General features: G+C 36.2%; 3 protein-coding genes across 4 annotated transcripts; 2 read left to right on the forward strand and 1 right to left on the reverse strand.

Annotated features, from left to right (window-relative positions):
* The first annotated feature begins 318 nt into the window (after nucleotides 1–318).
* LOC105129009 (scarecrow-like protein 28) lies at nucleotides 319–3,641 on the forward strand. The gene has a single exon (XM_011030895.1). The coding sequence runs from the start codon at nucleotides 1,242–1,244 to the stop codon at nucleotides 3,240–3,242; it is 2,001 nt and encodes a 666-aa protein (XP_011029197.1). The 5' UTR covers nucleotides 319–1,241; the 3' UTR covers nucleotides 3,243–3,641.
* Nucleotides 3,642–5,023: 1,382 nt separating this feature from the next.
* On the reverse strand, nucleotides 5,024–7,172 carry LOC105129010 (probable (S)-N-methylcoclaurine 3'-hydroxylase isozyme 2). The gene is made up of 2 exons (XM_011030896.1): nucleotides 6,263–7,172; nucleotides 5,024–5,694 (listed from the first exon to the last, which is right to left on the reverse strand). Exons 1-2 carry the CDS (start codon nucleotides 7,169–7,171, stop codon nucleotides 5,080–5,082), a joined length of 1,524 nt encoding a protein of 507 aa, XP_011029198.1. The 5' UTR covers nucleotide 7,172; the 3' UTR covers nucleotides 5,024–5,079.
* Nucleotides 7,173–9,532: 2,360 nt separating this feature from the next.
* LOC105129011 (phosphatidylinositol glycan anchor biosynthesis class U protein) lies at nucleotides 9,533–15,149 on the forward strand. 2 transcript variants are annotated; one of them, XM_011030897.1, is made up of 14 exons: nucleotides 9,533–9,825; nucleotides 9,918–9,965; nucleotides 10,066–10,126; nucleotides 10,406–10,438; nucleotides 10,592–10,716; nucleotides 10,930–11,064; nucleotides 12,059–12,135; nucleotides 12,260–12,519; nucleotides 13,260–13,316; nucleotides 13,417–13,585; nucleotides 13,835–13,892; nucleotides 13,975–14,060; nucleotides 14,146–14,202; nucleotides 14,641–15,149. In XM_011030897.1, exons 1-14 carry the CDS (start codon nucleotides 9,687–9,689, stop codon nucleotides 14,734–14,736), a joined length of 1,401 nt encoding a protein of 466 aa, XP_011029199.1. In that variant the 5' UTR covers nucleotides 9,533–9,686; the 3' UTR covers nucleotides 14,737–15,149. The 2 variants fall into 2 exon arrangements, with proteins under 2 accessions (XP_011029199.1, XP_011029200.1); XM_011030898.1 differs by having other exon boundaries at nucleotides 9,707–9,825; nucleotides 10,612–10,716.
* Nucleotides 15,150–18,115: the final 2,966 nt, after the last annotated feature.

An 18,115-nucleotide genomic window follows, 5' to 3' on the forward strand; every position in this document is an offset into this window, starting at 1 on the left:
TTATGGGAAGTTGATGATAATCACACAAAGAAGCCCCACCAAAGGTGAACAAAGACGAGCCGGTTATAACCCAACGGTCGGGTGAAGTGGTATCAACTATCAAGGGAACAGGCACGTGCATCCTACGTGACAGTCACAGAGTAAAATACCAAAAAGTAAAGAAAAATAAACATATTCACACGTCTTCGCGTACCCTCCGTACTCACCATCTCCTCCAACGGTCATATTTCACCGACATACTCCAACGGTCACTTGAACTGCATTCTCCACCATCCGATGAAAATCCAACGACCAGAAATCAGTTTCCCAAGTCTTCTCGAACAGCCCTTTCGACAGTAATCATATTTTTTCCCTAGTGCTGGTAAAAACCAAGCCAGTCTTAGAAAAAGCAGTGACTGAGACAGCTATGGAAGTTATACCTCTGGCAGCATAGTAGTAGTATTGTACTAGGACTAGGAGTAGTGGAGAGTGAAGAAGGGAGACAGGGAGAAACAGGAAGCAAGAGTTTTAGTATATAAAAACACAACCTTTTTATGGTTTATGGTTTCTTCGGTTAGTAAGTGAATGCTAAAAGAGTTAGATCTCATCATGCTGCATGGTTGAAGAAGTAGGGTTTCTTGATTTTGGCTTCAATTTAGCTACTGTGATGGAAACTTCAAATGCTGATCTGGGTTTCAACAGTTGTTTTGATTTCAGCCAGCAGTTTGTGCAAGTATGTTTCTGCATTTCCTTTCATGAAGTGAATAGAGTTGATAGTTTGTTTCAATGAGTTTGTTTTAAATTTGTTGGAATCCGATGATTGTTTTCTTATACTTGGATTGTATGATTGATTAGTTTTACAAATTCTTTCATTCTTTTATTGGGGTTGGGGGATTTTGCTTGCATATTCTTTTGTTGAACAGTTGCACGCTCACATTTTTCATATAGCAACACTTACACAATTTACAAAATCTTTTGTTTGATTTTCGTTCTTACTCATCGGATTCCTATTTATTGGTTTCTTCACAAAAAAAAAAAAGCAAAAAGAAAAATTCACACACTCACGTTAGCTGTCTCTCTTGATTTCTCTTTTCAAATATACATGCAAAGTTGTAGAACTTGCACACAATAAAGTAAACCACACATTTCATAGTTGAAGATTTGTTATAGAAACAGAGAGATAGGGAGAGAAAAAATAGAAGAAAATAGGGTGGGAGAGTCACACAAAAATCAAAGAAAAGAAAATTGGAAGGGCATAGAGAATGTTGGCCGGTTGTTCTAGTTCAACATTGCTGTCACCAAGGCATAGATTGAGGAGTGAATCACCTGCGCAGTTTCAAGCTTCCCATTTTCAGTTACCTTCAATGAGCACACAGAGATTGGACTTGCCGTGTACTTTCTCTCGCAAAGAATCATCACGGTCGCAGCCTATTAGGCCTGTTGGTGTTGGCCTGTCAGTGGATAAACCACTTGAGTCCAAGACCAGCAGTTGCTCTCTCAAGCAGAATATCAGGCTCCCACCATTGGCAACAGGCAATCAATCAGTGAAAGATGAGTTTTGGGAGAGGGGTAAGAGCTTGAAGAGGTTTGCGGAGCAATCGGTTGATGAGTCTTGCATTAATAGGGCTAAGAGAAAAAGGGGTAACAATGATGATGTTAAACCTGATGATTTTTGTGAAGGTGGTGATAGTTTGAGTTTAGGTCAGTTGGGGAGCGGCAATTTTTGGTTTCAACCAAGTTTGGAGGTGCCTAAAGGCCTTAACCCTCAACAATTTCCTTTCTCCTTGACATGTTCAGGAGATGAGGAGAGGGTTTGCTTTGTGCCTACTGAAGTGATTTCCCCGCCTTTGCCATTGTCTAACAATCCATGGGTGGGCTCTGTTATAACTGAGATCACTGACCTGGGTGAAAAGGATGGAGAGAGTAGCCAAAGGCCAGTAAAAGAAGCCTCGGGTTCAAGTACTTCATCAGAGAGTCAAAGCTTAGGCGTCAGGCTAAGCGAGAATGTAGTGGAGCATGAAGTGGGTAATGGCTCTAGGAATCCTCATCCTCAAGAAGGTGCTGCGATGGAGGCTGCAGAAACGGACCAGAGAGAGTTCCAGGGGTTTGAGCTAGTTAGCTTACTTACAGCTTGTGTTGAAGCAATTACGTTGAAGAATATCGCTGGGATCAACAATTTTCTAGCTGAATTGGGGGGGCTTGCTTCTCCGAAAGGAATTCCTATTAGCCGCCTTGCTGCTTATTATACTGAGGCCTTAGCTCTTAGAGTCACAAGGCTTTGGCCTCACATTTTTCATATAACTGCTCCTCGGGAACTTGATCGTGTTGACGATGATTCAGGGACTGGATTGAGGCTTCTGAATCAGGTGAGCCCAATTCCAAAATTCATTCATTTCACTGCGAATGAGATGTTGTTGAGGGCTTTTGAAGGGAAAGATAGGGTTCATATTATAGACTTTGACATTAAGCAAGGGCTTCAATGGCCTAGTTTGTTTCAGAGTTTGGCCTCCAGGACTAATCCTCCTAGCCATGTTAGAATCACTGGTATAGGTGAGTCTAAGCAAGAGCTTAACGAGACAGGAGATAGGCTTACTGGATTTGCTGAGGCATTGAACCTGCCTTTCGAGTTTCATCCAGTTGTGGACAGGTTAGAAGATGTGAGGTTGTGGATGCTCCATGTGAAGGAGAGGGAGTGTGTGGCTATTAATTGTGTTTTCCAGATGCACAAGACACTGTATGATGGGAGTGGAGGAGCACTGAGGGATTTCCTGGGACTTATCAGAAGCACAAACCCCGCAATAGTCGTTGTGGCAGAGCAAGAAGCAGAACACAATGCCCCTAATTTGGAAACAAGAGTTTGCAATTCGTTGAAGTACTACGCTGCCCTATTTGACTCGATTGATTCTAGCCTTCCCTTTGACAGCCCGGTTAGGATAAAAATAGAGGAGATGTATGCTCGAGAAATTAGGAACATTGTTGCTTGTGAAGGAAGTGACCGGCATGAAAGGCATGAAATGTTTGACAATTGGAAGAAGTTGATGGAGCAAGGAGGCCTTCGATGCTCGGTAATCAGTGAGAGGGAAATGCTTCAGAGCCAAATGCTATTGAAGATGTACTCTTGTGATAGTTACCAAGTTAAGAAGCACGGGCAGGAGGGAGCGGCGCTTGCTCTGAGTTGGTTAGATCAGCCTCTCTACACAGTCTCAGCGTGGACACCTTTAGACATTGCAGGGAGTTCATCCTCTTTTTCTCAGCCAAGTTGAAGATTTTTTCATACATAACCAGCATAATTCTTTCCATTCTTGCATACAGAAAGGGACACTAAATTCTTTGTAGGTAGAAGAAGCTGTGATTATTCTTTCATTCTTTTGTTGCAGATAAGATTCGTCAGTCTAATAGCACAAGATCCATTGCATGAATACAGTAGTTTCATACCGATTCCAGTTCTTTTCAGGGCAGGTTTCTAGGTTTAGGTCCATAGAATTCAGAGTCAGTTTTATGTTAATTCTTTGATTCTTTTATGTATTGATGAATTCTTTGTCGTCCCGTTATTATTATCCTGTTCGTTTTATTTGTTGAAGGATTAGTAGAAATGCAAAAATCATGTATTTGGGAATTAAATTGCCATATGTGGAAATTTTTTATTGATCTGTGACTATGGATTTTCCTTGCTAACAATCCTAACTCTAAACAACACCAGCTGGCTTTTTCCAGCAGTATGAAAATCCAGATTTCAGTATTGTGTTACATGTTGTATTTTAAATTAGTTTTTATTTTTTATTTAAAAATACATGAAAATAATATATTTTTAAAATTTGATTTTTAATACTAATTATGCATTAAAACAAACTAAAAACACCAAAAAAATAAAAAAAAAATTAGAAGGATACTTAAAAGTGTTACTTCCTGGAATAGAGGGAGGAGATGACAAGAATGATAATTTATTCATAATCTATTTTCTGGAATTAGAAGGATAGGATGTTCCATTTGCAATGTCTCAATGATCCATATGAAACCAGTCAATTAAATGGATGGATTACAGTGACACAATTTATTTTATTTTTCTAAGAGCTATAGAGAGATTTGCTCAAAACACTAAATGATCCATGGGCTCTGATTTGAACCCATTTCTAGCTATTGGGCTAGGTTGTGCAGCCATATTTTTTTCCTGGTGTTGGACTCGGTTTTGCCCCCTTTCCTCTTCTCCTTTGTTGGGCTTGGTGGGCTCGGTTTGACCTTTTTCTTACCCTCCTGACCTCCTCTGTTGGACTTGGTGGGCCCTACTTCTGCTCTCCTTTGCTGCCAAGTTTTGGCTTATTGGACCTGGTTGGGTCCCTTCTTCTCCTCTCTCTTGTTGCTTGGTTTTGGCAGCTTTGTTTGTCATGTTATCCTGCTCGGTTTTGAGCCCAGCTTACCTTAATTGGGCTTGGTTTTTAGCATAATTTTTCTGTCTCGATTCTGGCCTCCTTTCTTCCTATTAGCTTGGCTTTGGTCTCCGCGGTTCTGAGCCTAAATTGCAGCACTGTAAGAATGCGTGTGAGGCTTCCAAATTCGCGTTCAGTCCGATTGCCCACACGTTGACTAGTACTTAAAGAGTTATTGGGATCCTATATAGTTCATGGCTTGGCATGTCTCTACAGCATGGCGAGGAAGGGAAAATGGAGCAGGAGAGTGCTGCCTTTCATTTTTCTTGGTAGACATCTCATTGACATTGTTAATGCAACTTGGGGCGGGGAGTCCTGATGTTCGATTAACAACTACATGATACAAAAAGGCTAACAATGGAGTGAAAGTGAAAAAAAGAAGTTTGAATTCTTACCATATTGATAATTCCGTGTGCACAAGGACACACAAATTGTATTTTTAGATTAATATGGATGTCCGGACCAGCTTACGCACACCACAACTAAAATTGACGTAGTTAATCAAATTATATTTTACCACTACAAGTTATTGCTGTAGTTAATCAATCACAGTATCCTGATTCAGTAGTCATGGAGAATGGTAACCGGTGGAAAACTAAAATGCAACCGCGACAAACATCAAAACAAGACATGTTTATTATTAGAATGCAAGAAGGACAGCTAAATCTCCTCGCACTCATTTTTTACTAGTCGGAACTAGAAGTAAAGGTTGTTCCTTCCGCAAAGTTAAGCCATAGTTCTCACTCATATCTAAATCAGTAGGGTTCTTTCCACATGGAAGAGACCAATCAAAGAAAAGGATCAAATAAGCAATGATCAATGCAACATGTTTTGCAGCCATCGGCAGGCCAGGGCAGATTCTCCTTCCTGAGCCAAACGGTATGAACTCAAAGTCATTCCCTTTAAAATCCAAATTTGCGCTCAAGAACCTTTCTGGATTAAAAACTACTGGTTCCTCCCAACTCTTGGGGTCTCGTCCGATAGCCCAATAATTTACTAGCACTTGAGTGTTCTTTGGAATGGTGTAATTCATCACTTGGCAAGAGTCGATGGCGCGGTGAGGAAGAAGAAACGGTCCTGGAGGGTGCAACCTGAGGGTTTCTTTGACACAAGCCTGAAGGTATGTTAGCTGTGGAAGGTAGGATTCCTTAAATCCCGTATCCCGGTTCATATTTATTACATTTGCAATCTCTTCTTGAACTTTCTTTAGGCATCTCGGATTCTTTATCAGCTCTGCCATTGTCCATTCTATGGTCGAGCTACTTGTGTCTGTGCCAGCAGAAAGGAGCTCCTGAAATGTCATGATGAAACAACAATTGGAATAAAGATTGACGTTCAGTTTTCCGTTCGTGTAAAATAAGTGATCATAGAAACACGCAGAGGTAGTAAAAATAAATAAATTAAAAGAAGTGGGTTTTAACTGGGAAATACTCAAAAAATACTTTAGTAGATTAGTTGTTAGATACTAAATTAATCATCTAATGTATTTTCCAGTTAACAAATTGATAGTAGAAGATTGAAAATAGCCTAATCGCAATTTACAAATAAATCAATTATTATATATATAATTTGTAAAAGAAATTAAGAGCTGGGTCAAAGCAGATGTTATCTCGCCAATCTGTCTTTGATCCTGGAAAACATCGGGATAACAAGTCTTGATAATTTATATTGGAAGTCCTAAAGTTTCTTTCTTTCTTTTTTGAAATAAAAGTCATAAAGTTAATATGTATATACTTCAAAGCATAATTTGACTGTTCAAATGATAATATTCAATAATTTGAAGGACCAGGATACAAACAAAACTAAAAGTTAAAATCAACTTCGAATAATCATGAGGGATGGAAAGAATGGGATCAAACCATAAGCAAAGTGTCAATCTGATCATCGCTTGAGCCATTGAGGATAAGAGCGTCAAGAAAGTCTCTCCGTCTTGAAGCATCGGGACCGTCTCCTTTTCCCTCCCCCCCCTCTCTTCTTTCTTGGATGATAGAGTCACACATATTAAAAGACCTCCTGTGCAATTCCATAGTCTTCTTTCTTAAACCTTGTAGATCTAATGGACTCAATATTGGATAAAAGTCAGATATATTTGGAGTAGAAGCCAGCTTTGCAATGTCTTTTAATACCGAACTCATCCCTCCATCCTCACTCTCAAGCTCCAAGCTCACAAGATCCCTGGACACTAAAATATTGCTCAACATGTTAAAAACAGTAGCAGTTGCTACCTCTCTAATCTTAACTACTTTCCCTTCCATTTTATTGATAAAATCAACCATTTCCTTGGCTTTTCTCTCTCTTATACATGCTTGGGACTCTAGTGCTTTGAGTGAGAAAAGCTCACTTTTGCATATTGTGCGTAAATACCTCCACCTCTCGTTGCACTCAACAACCCAACCCAGTGATAATTTGTTGAGTTCTGAACTCTTGCTTGGTGCCATGTGAGGAACATGTCGCCCTGATAGAATTCTATCATGAGTCTTGAGGATTGCAATGGCAGCAGCTTGAGAGGATCCCACAACTACAAGTTGGGTCCCAAGTCTTAATGAGAAGATTGGTCCATGGATTTTTGCAAAATGGGTTAGGGTGATATGGGGCTTATCTCCAAGTTGGAGAATGTTGCCTAAGATTGGCCATGGATATGGACCTGGAGGAAGTGGAAGTGATGAATTGTGTCTAAAGTGCTTGAGGACAATCAGAAGCAAAAGAGGAAGGAGAAGGAGAATAGGAGAGAAGAGATTGATTGCTTGAGTTAAGCTAGTTTGAGCCATAATTTTGTGAGCCAGAGCTGGTTTTGGCAATGCGTTAAGGGTTTATAAACTGGCATTTTAGCAAGTGAAAATAAATCATTGTAAGCTTGATAATAATTAAAGAGATTCTCCTCAACCACTCAGTGAGTGAATGGTGTATGCTAACTAATTAAATTTCAGCAGGGATCGATTTATAATTAAGAATAATCTGCTCCTTCAATTGACAATCAAATTTTCATGTTTCTTCTTAATTTATCACTGCATGGCTTCTGATCAGCGATAAATTAGCCTGCAACTTTCCATTGTCGGGAGAAAAATTAAAAAACTTACAAGTTTCTTGTCACTTTCATCGCTCATAGTATACATGACGATACTGCCTTTTCCTACATATGTTGCAATGGACATATATAGTTGCGTGATGTAGGGTTGTGAAAGAGATCGACAGCCTTTTCCTCATCGAGATTAATCTCTTATGATCGTGTTACCTGCACATCTCAGTTAGCGGGCATGCAGGACAGAAAAAACGAAACCTTGAAACCATTTGCATTGTGTATTCTGAGCTTGCCTCATTTTTTTTTCCTGTTAATTAGGAATTGAGGTAGCTTAAAGCAAACAAGAAATTTAAACAGTAAAGCTCAGAATCTTTTTAATAGGACAGAGATTCTACCTATTACATTAAGTTTAATTTTTATTTTTAAATAGTGGATCAGGAACTCTTCGACCAACTCCTAATTGTCTAAATTCTTTTGCGATCAGGATAGCAAATTCATTTTTAATATTTTCCCTTTCTTTGGGTCACATTTGGCAGAGCTCTCGAGTAGTGAAAGGTGGCATTTTTTGTCACCGAAGATTGAAAGGGATGGCTTTAGCTAGAGAGTAATGATCATTGTAGGGGAGGGTTTTCCATTCTTTTCATCTCAAATACCGACAGCAGTGCTCTAGCTGCAGAAGAATAGCAAGATCCATTAATCTTTCATATACATCCAAGAAGCTCGTAGCAGGATGGATAGATACTGTTGGAGGAGTGAGCATCTGTACAATTAATGAACTACGTACGTACGACGCCATTAATGAGTAATTAATGTATCAGGGTGGTGCTTTTCAATACGAGTCTGAAACCAAAACGAAATGCATGGATATAACCGTTAATAATCAAAGAGCTTGGACATCCTTTTGATGTGTTGTGGCATTGCATTCAACTATATCGAAACCTACTCTTGGATGCCTACTTGCATTTTCTTGCTCACATCAACAATATTGACCAGTGATAAACTGGATGCATAAAATAATTAATTATATGATACTGTCAGGAGGATTAATGCATGTGATAACAACGACGTGTGTGCTTAGGATTTGGATTTTTTATGGTGCTAAAATCGTGCCTTAATTAGGACTGCTGACTGACACACCACAAAAGGGTAAGCAAACATCTTAACGTGGGAAAGTTCATGTAGCTTCACCGAAGCTCGTCTCCTTTTGTTCTCTTTTTTCCTTTTTCTCGTCCCCATCTTCTCTTTTTCTTTTTCTCTTTCCTTATAAATTTTTCCTTTGAAATTTTTTAATATTCTATCAAGTTATCTTTAAATCAATCAAATTAATTATATTATAATAAAATAAATCTTATATGATTCAATTTTAAATTAAACTAGATAATTAGATAGGTTAAAAGGTTTTTTTTTTTGGCCAATTTCATCTTTTTTTTCATCTCAATTTTGTCTTTATATTTTTTTCACTAACTGAATAAATCTTATATAATTCAATTTTAAATTAGACTAAATAATTAGATAGGTTAAAAGGTTTTTTTATTGCCAATTTCATCTTTTTTTCATCTTAATTTTGTCTTTATATTTTTTTCACTAACTTGGATATCCGAGTTAACTTGTACATACCTTTACTAATCTTATAGAACCTCAAGTTAATAACCATGTAAACCTTTAATAGTTCTAAAAGGACTTGAACTTGTGACCATTAAGGAGTAAATCCAATACCTAACCAGTTAAACTACTTCTCATAGTTCTTTATATTTTTTTACTTGTTGGTTAAGTTGTATTTGGACTCATCAAATAGACTAGGTTATATCAATGCAACCCTCATATATTTTAATTTTAAATTCAAATTAGATAAGAAATCGGTTAAAATGTTTTTTCTATCAATTTCATCTTTAAACTTTTTTTTATTAGTTAGTTGAATTGCCTTTAAATTGATCAAATTAAATAAACTCTTGTATAATTTAATTTTAAATTTAAATAAAATAGAAACTTCAATTTAAAAATTTAAAAATTAATCTAACAATTTTTTTTTAATAAAATTCTCAAATAATTCTGAACGAGTTAATTTTTTACGGTAAGAAATATAAGGCTAAGTTAATAAATCCATCAGCACTCACTTAAGGCAAAACGGGATCGTATCATGAATCTCTCTAATCTAAAGTGTGAAACCCCAGTTGAAACGACGGTGAACATAAAACGCAACGCAAACTCCGATCTCATACATAGCTGGAGCTCCTTTCTTTCTCTCAGCGAAAAACAGAGACGAAATGGAGAAGAAGAAGAGAGGATTTTGGAGATGGTTAATAGCATCCGTAATGTTAAGGCTGATTCTAATCTACCTCCCTAAAACCTTCAACTTAGCCTCTCGCCCCGAAGTCTCCACTCCTCTCGTCAGCCTCCGCCGCCGTAAATACTCTCTCTCTCTCCTTCTCTCTCTCCCTCTTCGACCTCACAGCCTAATTTTATTTTCACTGAGTACTTTTTTGCTGTTAATTTAGTGGCTGAAGGTTACTGGTTGAAGCAATCATCAATCTCTCCTTATGCTGGTAATTATTGTTCTTGTATGTGTGATTTTTTTTTTATATTTATCTAGCCAATAATGTACAAGGAATGATTTATTATTATTATTTTTATATTTCTTTATAGGATCGATGTACCATGGATCTCCATTGTTACTCTCACTTCTTGGTCCACTCACTGTTAAAAGGTACTACTACTGTCCTAATTGTTTTAATGAGATCAATTCAGAGTTAAAAGTTTGATAATTTGTATGTTTATCTTTGTTAATTAGTAATTAGTTTTATGATTCCAGCCTAATCACTGTTAATTCACATTTAAAAAAGAAAAAATTAATGCGAGCTAAATCTTGGAATGCGATTACTAAATACCAAACTAATTTTCCGCTATCAATCACTCATTGAAGTAGTTATTATTGAATTCCTTGATTTTTTTTATAGCATGGTAATTTATTGATCGGGTGTTGCAGAATTGAAGGGCAACCTAATCATCTTCTTTGCAGGTATGCTATTCTCGCCTTGCGTGTTTGATCTTTGTGCAATTGGTTTTTTAAAGCAACTTGGATTTTTTTTTTTTTTTAAATCTCTTTTTCTAGTTTCGAAGTTGTGTCGATTTGTAGTGATGCAGATGATAGTCTACATATTCTTGGATACAGTTTGGTTTTTGTCATTGCAGATATTATTAGTGCTTTGCTTATTCGGGCTACTGGCCACACTCTACAGATGGCATATAGACAGAGCTTAAATTCACTTGACATTGTTGATCTATTAAAAAGTTCAGGTAGTTAATTTATGGGATGTTATTTTCAACTTTAACTATACATAACATTTAGATTCAGAATTTTTATATTGCTTTTTTATCTTTTCTTTTCTTTCTTCTTCTTCCTTTTGGTTCTTGCTATGCAAATGCATTCTTGATAGAATTTATTCAGAAACAAAGTGTACTCTCTGCTTCTTACTGGCTGATGAAGTTTAAATTTGATTTTATTTTTAGATTTACTTTCTTCTGGAGATATAGCTGCACTTGTATACTTATGGAATCCTTTCACGATAGCTGCATGTGTGGGTTTATCAACTTCCCCAGTTGAAAATCTGGTTGTCATACTGGCACTTCATGGTGCTTGTAAAGGTAAGATGGTAATGGACTTTTTCCAGATTATGACACTTCTGTGATTGGTTGTTTTTGAGATTATCTTAGTGATCCATGCCTCCATCTTTTGTGAACTCAACTTGGATGAGAACTACACAATCCACAAAATGATCACAGTAGTCTGAAAAGGACTACTGAATTTTGGTGACAAATTTGTTGCTCTGCACTTTTGTTAGTAATGATGGCTGCTCCTGTACGGCTACATGAATTTTGATACCAAGGTTTCTGATAATGTTGTCCAAAACTTGTCTCCAGTTTTGAGTAATGTTTTGCTTATACATGGCATATACCCCCTTTTGATTTCCTCCCTCAATATAATGCGCATCCAGTATATCAACTTGCTAGTCTAGCATTGATACCCTTGGCTGACTGTAGTTTATGCCCATTATGTTATTTGTTTCACTCATAACAGCAATTTTGGGGAGGTGAAATTGGTCTGAATAAATAAGGCTTGGTATATCTCTGTGTAAGCATTAGAGGATTGTGAAAGATCTCTTATTAGGACCCTTAAGTGATTGGTCTCTTGTCTCAGGTTTGAGGGGTAACTGGTTTGAATTATGATATGTTTTAGGGGTTTTAACTGGTTGAAAAATATAATTATGGTTGATCATTTTATGAATTTGAAAAGTGTAACAAGGCCTGGTATCAAGTTAAGACTGTATTTGTGAAGAGTTGACCTTGATTAATCCATATTACCACAAGGTTGCAGGCTTATAGAAAGCATTTTGGCTTTTCTCAGCGGGGTTGGGTGGAGACAATAGCCCCTAGGAAGTATGATGGATATAAAGTGATTTGCCAGATATCATACCAAGCATGCTAGAATGTTCCATGGTTATCTCTTCATAAAACTTATTTGCCAGAATAAGAGTGTGTATATTTGCAACACACCATGAATAGATTATACGCTATCCTGGCACTAATATTCTATATCCTGCATCTTTTATTGAAATATTGTTCATTTGATGGAGTGCAGGACTGGTTCCTCTGGCAGCATTTGGATGGGTGATGTCGACACACTTGTCTCTTTATCCTGCAATCCTAATAATTCCAGTAATGCCCCTTTTCTGCTTACTTTGTCTTAAAATACTGGGTTCTAACCATAGTACATAGTGGAATATCCATTGTGAAGTACAAAGTTGATGAATTACTCTGTAAAAACTGTGTTTTGTTCCAGGTGATTCTTTTGTTGGGATATGGTCCTGATACTCCACCCAGAAAGCTGTACCTGCAGAAGGGATATGGTAAAAATGGAGATAACCACTCAAGTGATAACTGTGGTCAACAAGAGACCAACCAATCAAAGGCAGAAGTTACATTTTCATGGCGACCAGTCATACATTTCTTATTTTGGAGTTCTCTGTGGTCCGCTTATGTTCTGGTTCTATGCAGTATATCTGTTAAACCACATGGTAGTCTGTGGGAGATGTTTCAAAGGTATCAGTTGGATATTCTTTCCTTTATTACATCTGGTTTGCATCATGTATTGCACGATTTTGAATGATAACACTGCTCTCCCAAGTTTTCTTCTGTTAATCAATGTCAGAATCAGATTAATGGATTATTGAGAAGTGAGTGCTCATTTCTAAGACTAACACTGTTGAGCAACCATGTATGAAAATTAGGTTAATTGTGATAAAGGCTGGTGATTTATCTGAAAAAACTTTGCTTAACTTGTGCTAATCTAAAAGGTTAGATCCATATGGAGGCAAGATTCGGCCACATAAAAATCTACAACCACCTATTTAAATGAATTTGTTCAGACGCCCCATAGTTTGGTTGATATTTCGTACTGAATCAACAGTAGTGATATCACAAACTTTTCAAATTTACTTCTAGATTCGCATAAGTTAATGAGGATCTGGGAATTTCTTGGGTCTTACATATTTATTCATCTTCTATACAGAAGAATTTGTAGTCTATTGTTACTAAAGTTAGCTCAGTGTGAAACACTTGGAATGGAGCTCCTTTCCTTGTAAATTGCATTAATTCTGTACCAGGCGAGTTGATCTAAACTTGTCAAAGAACATTAAATCTGCTTGCACTTTAAAAACACTTTTATTGCTTCACATTTATGTTGACATCAAGAAGTTCCATGTGGCTTCTCAAAATTGTGTTTTATGCTGTAGTTATTTGAACTTTCTTGATAGTTGTATACACCTGGCATTATTTTGCAGAACATATGGATTCATTCTCACCATGGAAGATATGTCACCAAATATTGGTGTTCTGTGGTGAGCCTAAATTCTTTGTTGTTCTTGTAGATGTGGGGTAGTCTAACACTAACTATGGGGTGTGGCACTTAGATTGACATCTGTTTCATTTCAATTGCAGGTACTTCTTTGCTGAAGTGTTTGATTTCTTCAGAAGTTTCTTTCTGATAGTTTTCCACCTGAATATTTTGTTTATGATATTGCCATTAGCCATTCGGCTAAAGCACCGGCCCTGCTTTTTGGCTTTCATCTACATTGCAATCTCTTCAATGCTCAAATCCTATCCGTCAGTGAGTTGCTTGCTATTTTCATCTGCACTCCATTTCTACACCCTCACATAAACAAATGTGCAACATGACATCATATGATTTCTTTATGTCAATCACACATGAACAATAGTTTGGAAAAGTGGATAAGATAATTACCCTGTTAGCCATGACAACAAATGAATTTATTAGGTGCACTTTTGTTATTCTTTATGTATATACTGAAGAATCTAATTGCTTCACCTTCTACTATCATGGTTTAATTTTGAATAGGTTGGAGATTCAGCTCTATACTTGGGTTTGTTGGGTTTGTTTCTTGATGAATTAGCAGGTAAACTAGTAGGTTATCTTTCTTATTGATGAATTTGTACTTGGTTTGGTGTCGTACACCACCTAAATGGCATGCAATGCAGATATGAAGTTCTCTTTCTTCCTCTTATGTGGATATATTGGAGTGTCCCTTCTTAGCCCTGTGATGCACAATCTATGGATTTGGAGGGTATGCCTCTTCATGATGCTTGTCTCTTTGGTCAAATTACTTCCATAATTCTCTTAAATTCTGCTCATTTAGTGAAAATTTGCAGGGGACAGGCAATGCAAACTTCTACTATGCAACTGGTATGGCATATGCATGCTTGCAGGTATGTGATTTCTAGTTTACAGTATAATCTTTGTTCTTTGCTGGCATCTGGATAGTTCTCAGTCACGGTTTCAACTATGACAAACTTCATCATACATGTATGTAATTGATTCACACCCCTTATCAAGAATATGAGTGTAATTAGCCATCTCCTGATTCTGTTAGAGTCACATCCTTCCCGCTGGGTTCTTATTTGCATGAAAGTGGCACACCAGCTGTGTTTGCGCTGCTTTTGTTTTAATTTGTTTACCTACCCTGCTAAATTTTTACCAATCCTCTGAGTCAGTGATTGAATTACTTTATGATTTATCAATAATCTGACAAGCTGGGTAAATGATTCAACTCGCTTGCAGCTTTTGCTGTGGTTGATGAGTGCTTCAGTGAACATTCTGACCTTTATTCCTTCTCTTATTATTATTTTTTAAATTTTTTTTGGCAGATTATTTTGGTGGTTGAGAGTGTAAGCGCTGTGCTCAACCATGACAGGAAGCTTAGAAAGTTATCTGTGACAAAGCTTCGAGATGGGAACTCTTAAGTGCTTATTGCAACAAGGCATGATCCTTTCCATGCAGCATCTCCTTTGCAGTTCAGAGTTTCAAGCGTAAAAGACTTCCAAGGCAACGTCTTTTCTTGGTTTGCCTATCGCACATGCACAGTTGACGGGCTTGATTTTTGTGAATGGAAGACTACCACGCTCAATTACATCTCATATTTGGTAAGTTATAAAACTTATTAGATGCAACTCTACAGGATAGTTATCCAACTACAGACTACAGAGTCGCATTATCCGCTGTACATCTGGATACTTTTTCATTCTGCTAAATATAAAAGAATCGTTGGATTATGCACTGTGGTGCAATTTATTTTATTGGCCAAACTGCAATTTCTAAATGCTAATGCAATTGGAATTTTGGTTGAATAAAAGCCTCGGCCACATGCTCTTCATTAGCATCTTCACAAAGCCCACAGCGGTGGCGAGGTAGATATGGAGAGTGACGGAGTGAAATAGAATAATTAGCACAGGATTTTTTGGTATTTTAAATTATATTAAAAGTGACATGTGGTGATCGGTGCTGAATTCTCCTTAATCTCTGCAATCCTGTGGTGATCGGTGCTGAATTCTCCTCAATCTCTGCAATCCTTTCTTTTATAGCGGAAACAAAGTTTTTATCCGTGGCATTAATGGAGGCAGACTTGACCGTAGCTGTTGGGAATTTGGTGGGTGCAGCAGCAGCTCGTCCCAAAATTAGGCGTACAAATATGAAACCTCTTTGCTTGCATGATACCCACATTAGACAGAAGTGGCCAGCTATAACGATAGGGGCCGAGGCCCACTTGTTTACACCAAATATTGATTCTGTCAAGCATGTTTAAGCAACTAACGAGCAGTCTATGCACGGGAAATTATTATTATTATTATTATTATTATATTATCATCATTATTATTATTATAATAAACCTTGTTTTGTCAGACCACCAAATAAGATATTGTTCGTTTTTGGCTGCAAGTCAAACATCTAACCTTAATCGGTATTGTCGTACTAATAGTCAATTAAGTCATACCTAATCACTTTACAAGTTATAGCTAGTGATAAACAAACTTAATTAAGTTGTATTAATCACCCAGCGAGAAGAGAGAGTCCAGGACCTTGTCGGCAAGATTGTGGCATTAGGTCTGCACAGTTTCAGCTGGATAGCTGACTGACGACATTTCCACCTTCAATTGTTTTTGTCCTCTGAGTGCGAAACTTCTCGTGAAATGAAATAGGCACTGCCCTGTCCATTCCCCGTTCATTTATGCTATCAAACCCTAAAACGAGATGGAGGGAAAAGGCGCCCCTAAGAATGCAAAAGGGTCAACAACAAGAACACGCATGCATGAATTGAATCGAATGAGATTTGATTGCTTCGCAAGAATCTGTATTTACGAAAGCTACCAAAAGTCTTGTTTCCAGTCTCCAGATCACAAATTTGTGAAGAATATGATCATGCTTGTGTCATGGATGACTCCATTTTTAGCTTATTTGTTTATTGCACCAAACGTGTATTGAATACAAGCAGTAAAGAGTGGGAGGAGAAGTGGAATAAGAACTATGCCCTAATGAAGTCGAAGAATTAAAAAGGGTATTGAAATGTTTTTGTCATTCTCAATGTTGATGTCTCCATGCCAGCAGAACACCTCAGGCTGCCCCTTGTTGACACGCACGCAGATTGCAATTGCTCACATGGTATGATTGCCACTGAAAATCCTTTGATTTGCTAAACCAGCAGCACCCAAAACGACTACGTACTGTCACAGAGGTATCTCGGGATAGAAATAGGCAGACAAGTCACTGTTGGGATAAAAACACAAGGGTGAGTTAAAATGTTTAACGTATACGTCAACTAGACATGTATTATTAAAAAAGAAGCTCGTTAATATTTTTATTTATTTATTCTGAAATATATATTATTATAATAAAAAAAACAATTAAGAACTTTCATACACTCGAACTAGGGGCGGTCAACCCATGAACATGCTTGTGAGAAGGCAAAATTTAAATGTATCTACAACAAGAATGGTATGGGTGAGCTGTTAGATCATATTTATATTTTATTTATTATTTATTTTATAAAAAAATAGATATTTATATCATAGTTATTAAGTTTCAAATATTCATTATCTAAGTGTTATCTATTATTCAATATAAAATAAAAAAGCAATGTGTGTATCAAATGATGAAACTATAAACATTGTATGTGTGTGTTATATATAATATTGAAGTATGTCTATAAATATAAATATCCTGTGATATAAATTTATATATTTTCATGGTAGGATTTGATAATATTTATATATTATTTATTATTCTGTAAGATAAAATAACTACTTAAAAAATATTCACTCGTTCAAGTTGCTTGGAATAAGTACTCACAAGTTAAGTTTTCATCTGTAGATATAAAAAAGTTAAGCCAAAGAGACAATTGTTAAACAACTCCACTAAGCATGATTAAGCAGAGCAAAACATCACCATTATTGTAAGCATAATATGGTCATTTCGGAATTGCATTATGTATAGTTGTCTGACCTGGTTTAGAGATTAATTTGGAAAAAATTTTGAGTACTAGTTCATCGTAAATTAATTTTTTTATTAAAATAGCAGTTTTTTTTAGTTATATATCTAGATGAATTTGATTATGCTAAATGGAATATTAAAAATCTATGAGATAAATTGGAACTATCAAGATTAATATTTAATCTAGTTTAATTAAAAACTTAGCTTAAATTAAATTTTAAATTTCAAGTTTTTATGATCAACTTGTCAAAGAATCAACCCAAAAATTTAAGTTATTAGATGATGTTTCAAAATATAATTTATATTATTCTCTAATACATACCCACAAGTGAAAGCCCTTTGAACTTGAAACTTGCATATATTTATTTTATCTTATATTTAATTTTTATTAAATAAATAAGGATAATGAGATTCGAACTCGTGACCACTTGATCATCAAAACTCTGATACCATATCAAAAAACTATCTCAACCTAACAGTTTAAGCTATTAGATAAGATTTCAAGATATAATTTATATTATTCTCAAATATAATTTATTAAATTTGATCTGATTTTAATAATTATATTATTAAATACTCTATTTATTTCATCGTATCAATGTCATTCCAAACTAGGGGTTATTGTTGTTTATGGATTTAAGATTTATGAGTTTTTTTTTTATAATCATAACTTTTCTTTTATTTTGTTTTGTTTTGTTTGGTCTAGGAATCCCAATGTTTGTATTATAACAATAGCGAATTACTTAGTGTTTTATCATGAATTGCATTGTTCAATTCATAATGAAACACTCAGCTATCTTCTTCTTTTTCTTTTTTTTTCAAAACATGTTTTTTTTTTGTTTTAAAAAAATGATATGG

Source organism: Populus euphratica, unplaced genomic scaffold (genome assembly GCF_000495115.2).
Source record: "Populus euphratica unplaced genomic scaffold, PopEup_1.0 scaffold48.1, whole genome shotgun sequence".
Taxonomy (NCBI): domain Eukaryota; kingdom Viridiplantae; phylum Streptophyta; class Magnoliopsida; order Malpighiales; family Salicaceae; genus Populus; species Populus euphratica.

Excerpts from the sequence above, each read along its gene's own strand:
- LOC105129011 (XM_011030897.1), top strand. The coding sequence starts at position 9,687 with ATGGAGAAGAAGAAGAGAGGATTTTGGAGATGGTTAATAGCATCCGTA. Across the intron at positions 10,127-10,405 it reads GGTCCACTCACTGTTAAAAG|AATTGAAGGGCAACCTAATC; the intron begins GTACTACTACTG and ends CGGGTGTTGCAG. Across the intron at positions 11,065-12,058 it reads ACTTCATGGTGCTTGTAAAG|GACTGGTTCCTCTGGCAGCA; the intron begins GTAAGATGGTAA and ends GATGGAGTGCAG.
- LOC105129009 (XM_011030895.1), top strand. The coding sequence starts at position 1,242 with ATGTTGGCCGGTTGTTCTAGTTCAACATTGCTGTCACCAAGGCATAGA.
- LOC105129010 (XM_011030896.1), bottom strand. The coding sequence starts at position 7,171 with ATGGCTCAAACTAGCTTAACTCAAGCAATCAATCTCTTCTCTCCTATT. Across the intron at positions 5,695-6,262 it reads AGATTGACACTTTGCTTATG|GAGCTCCTTTCTGCTGGCAC; the intron begins GTTTGATCCCAT and ends ATGACATTTCAG.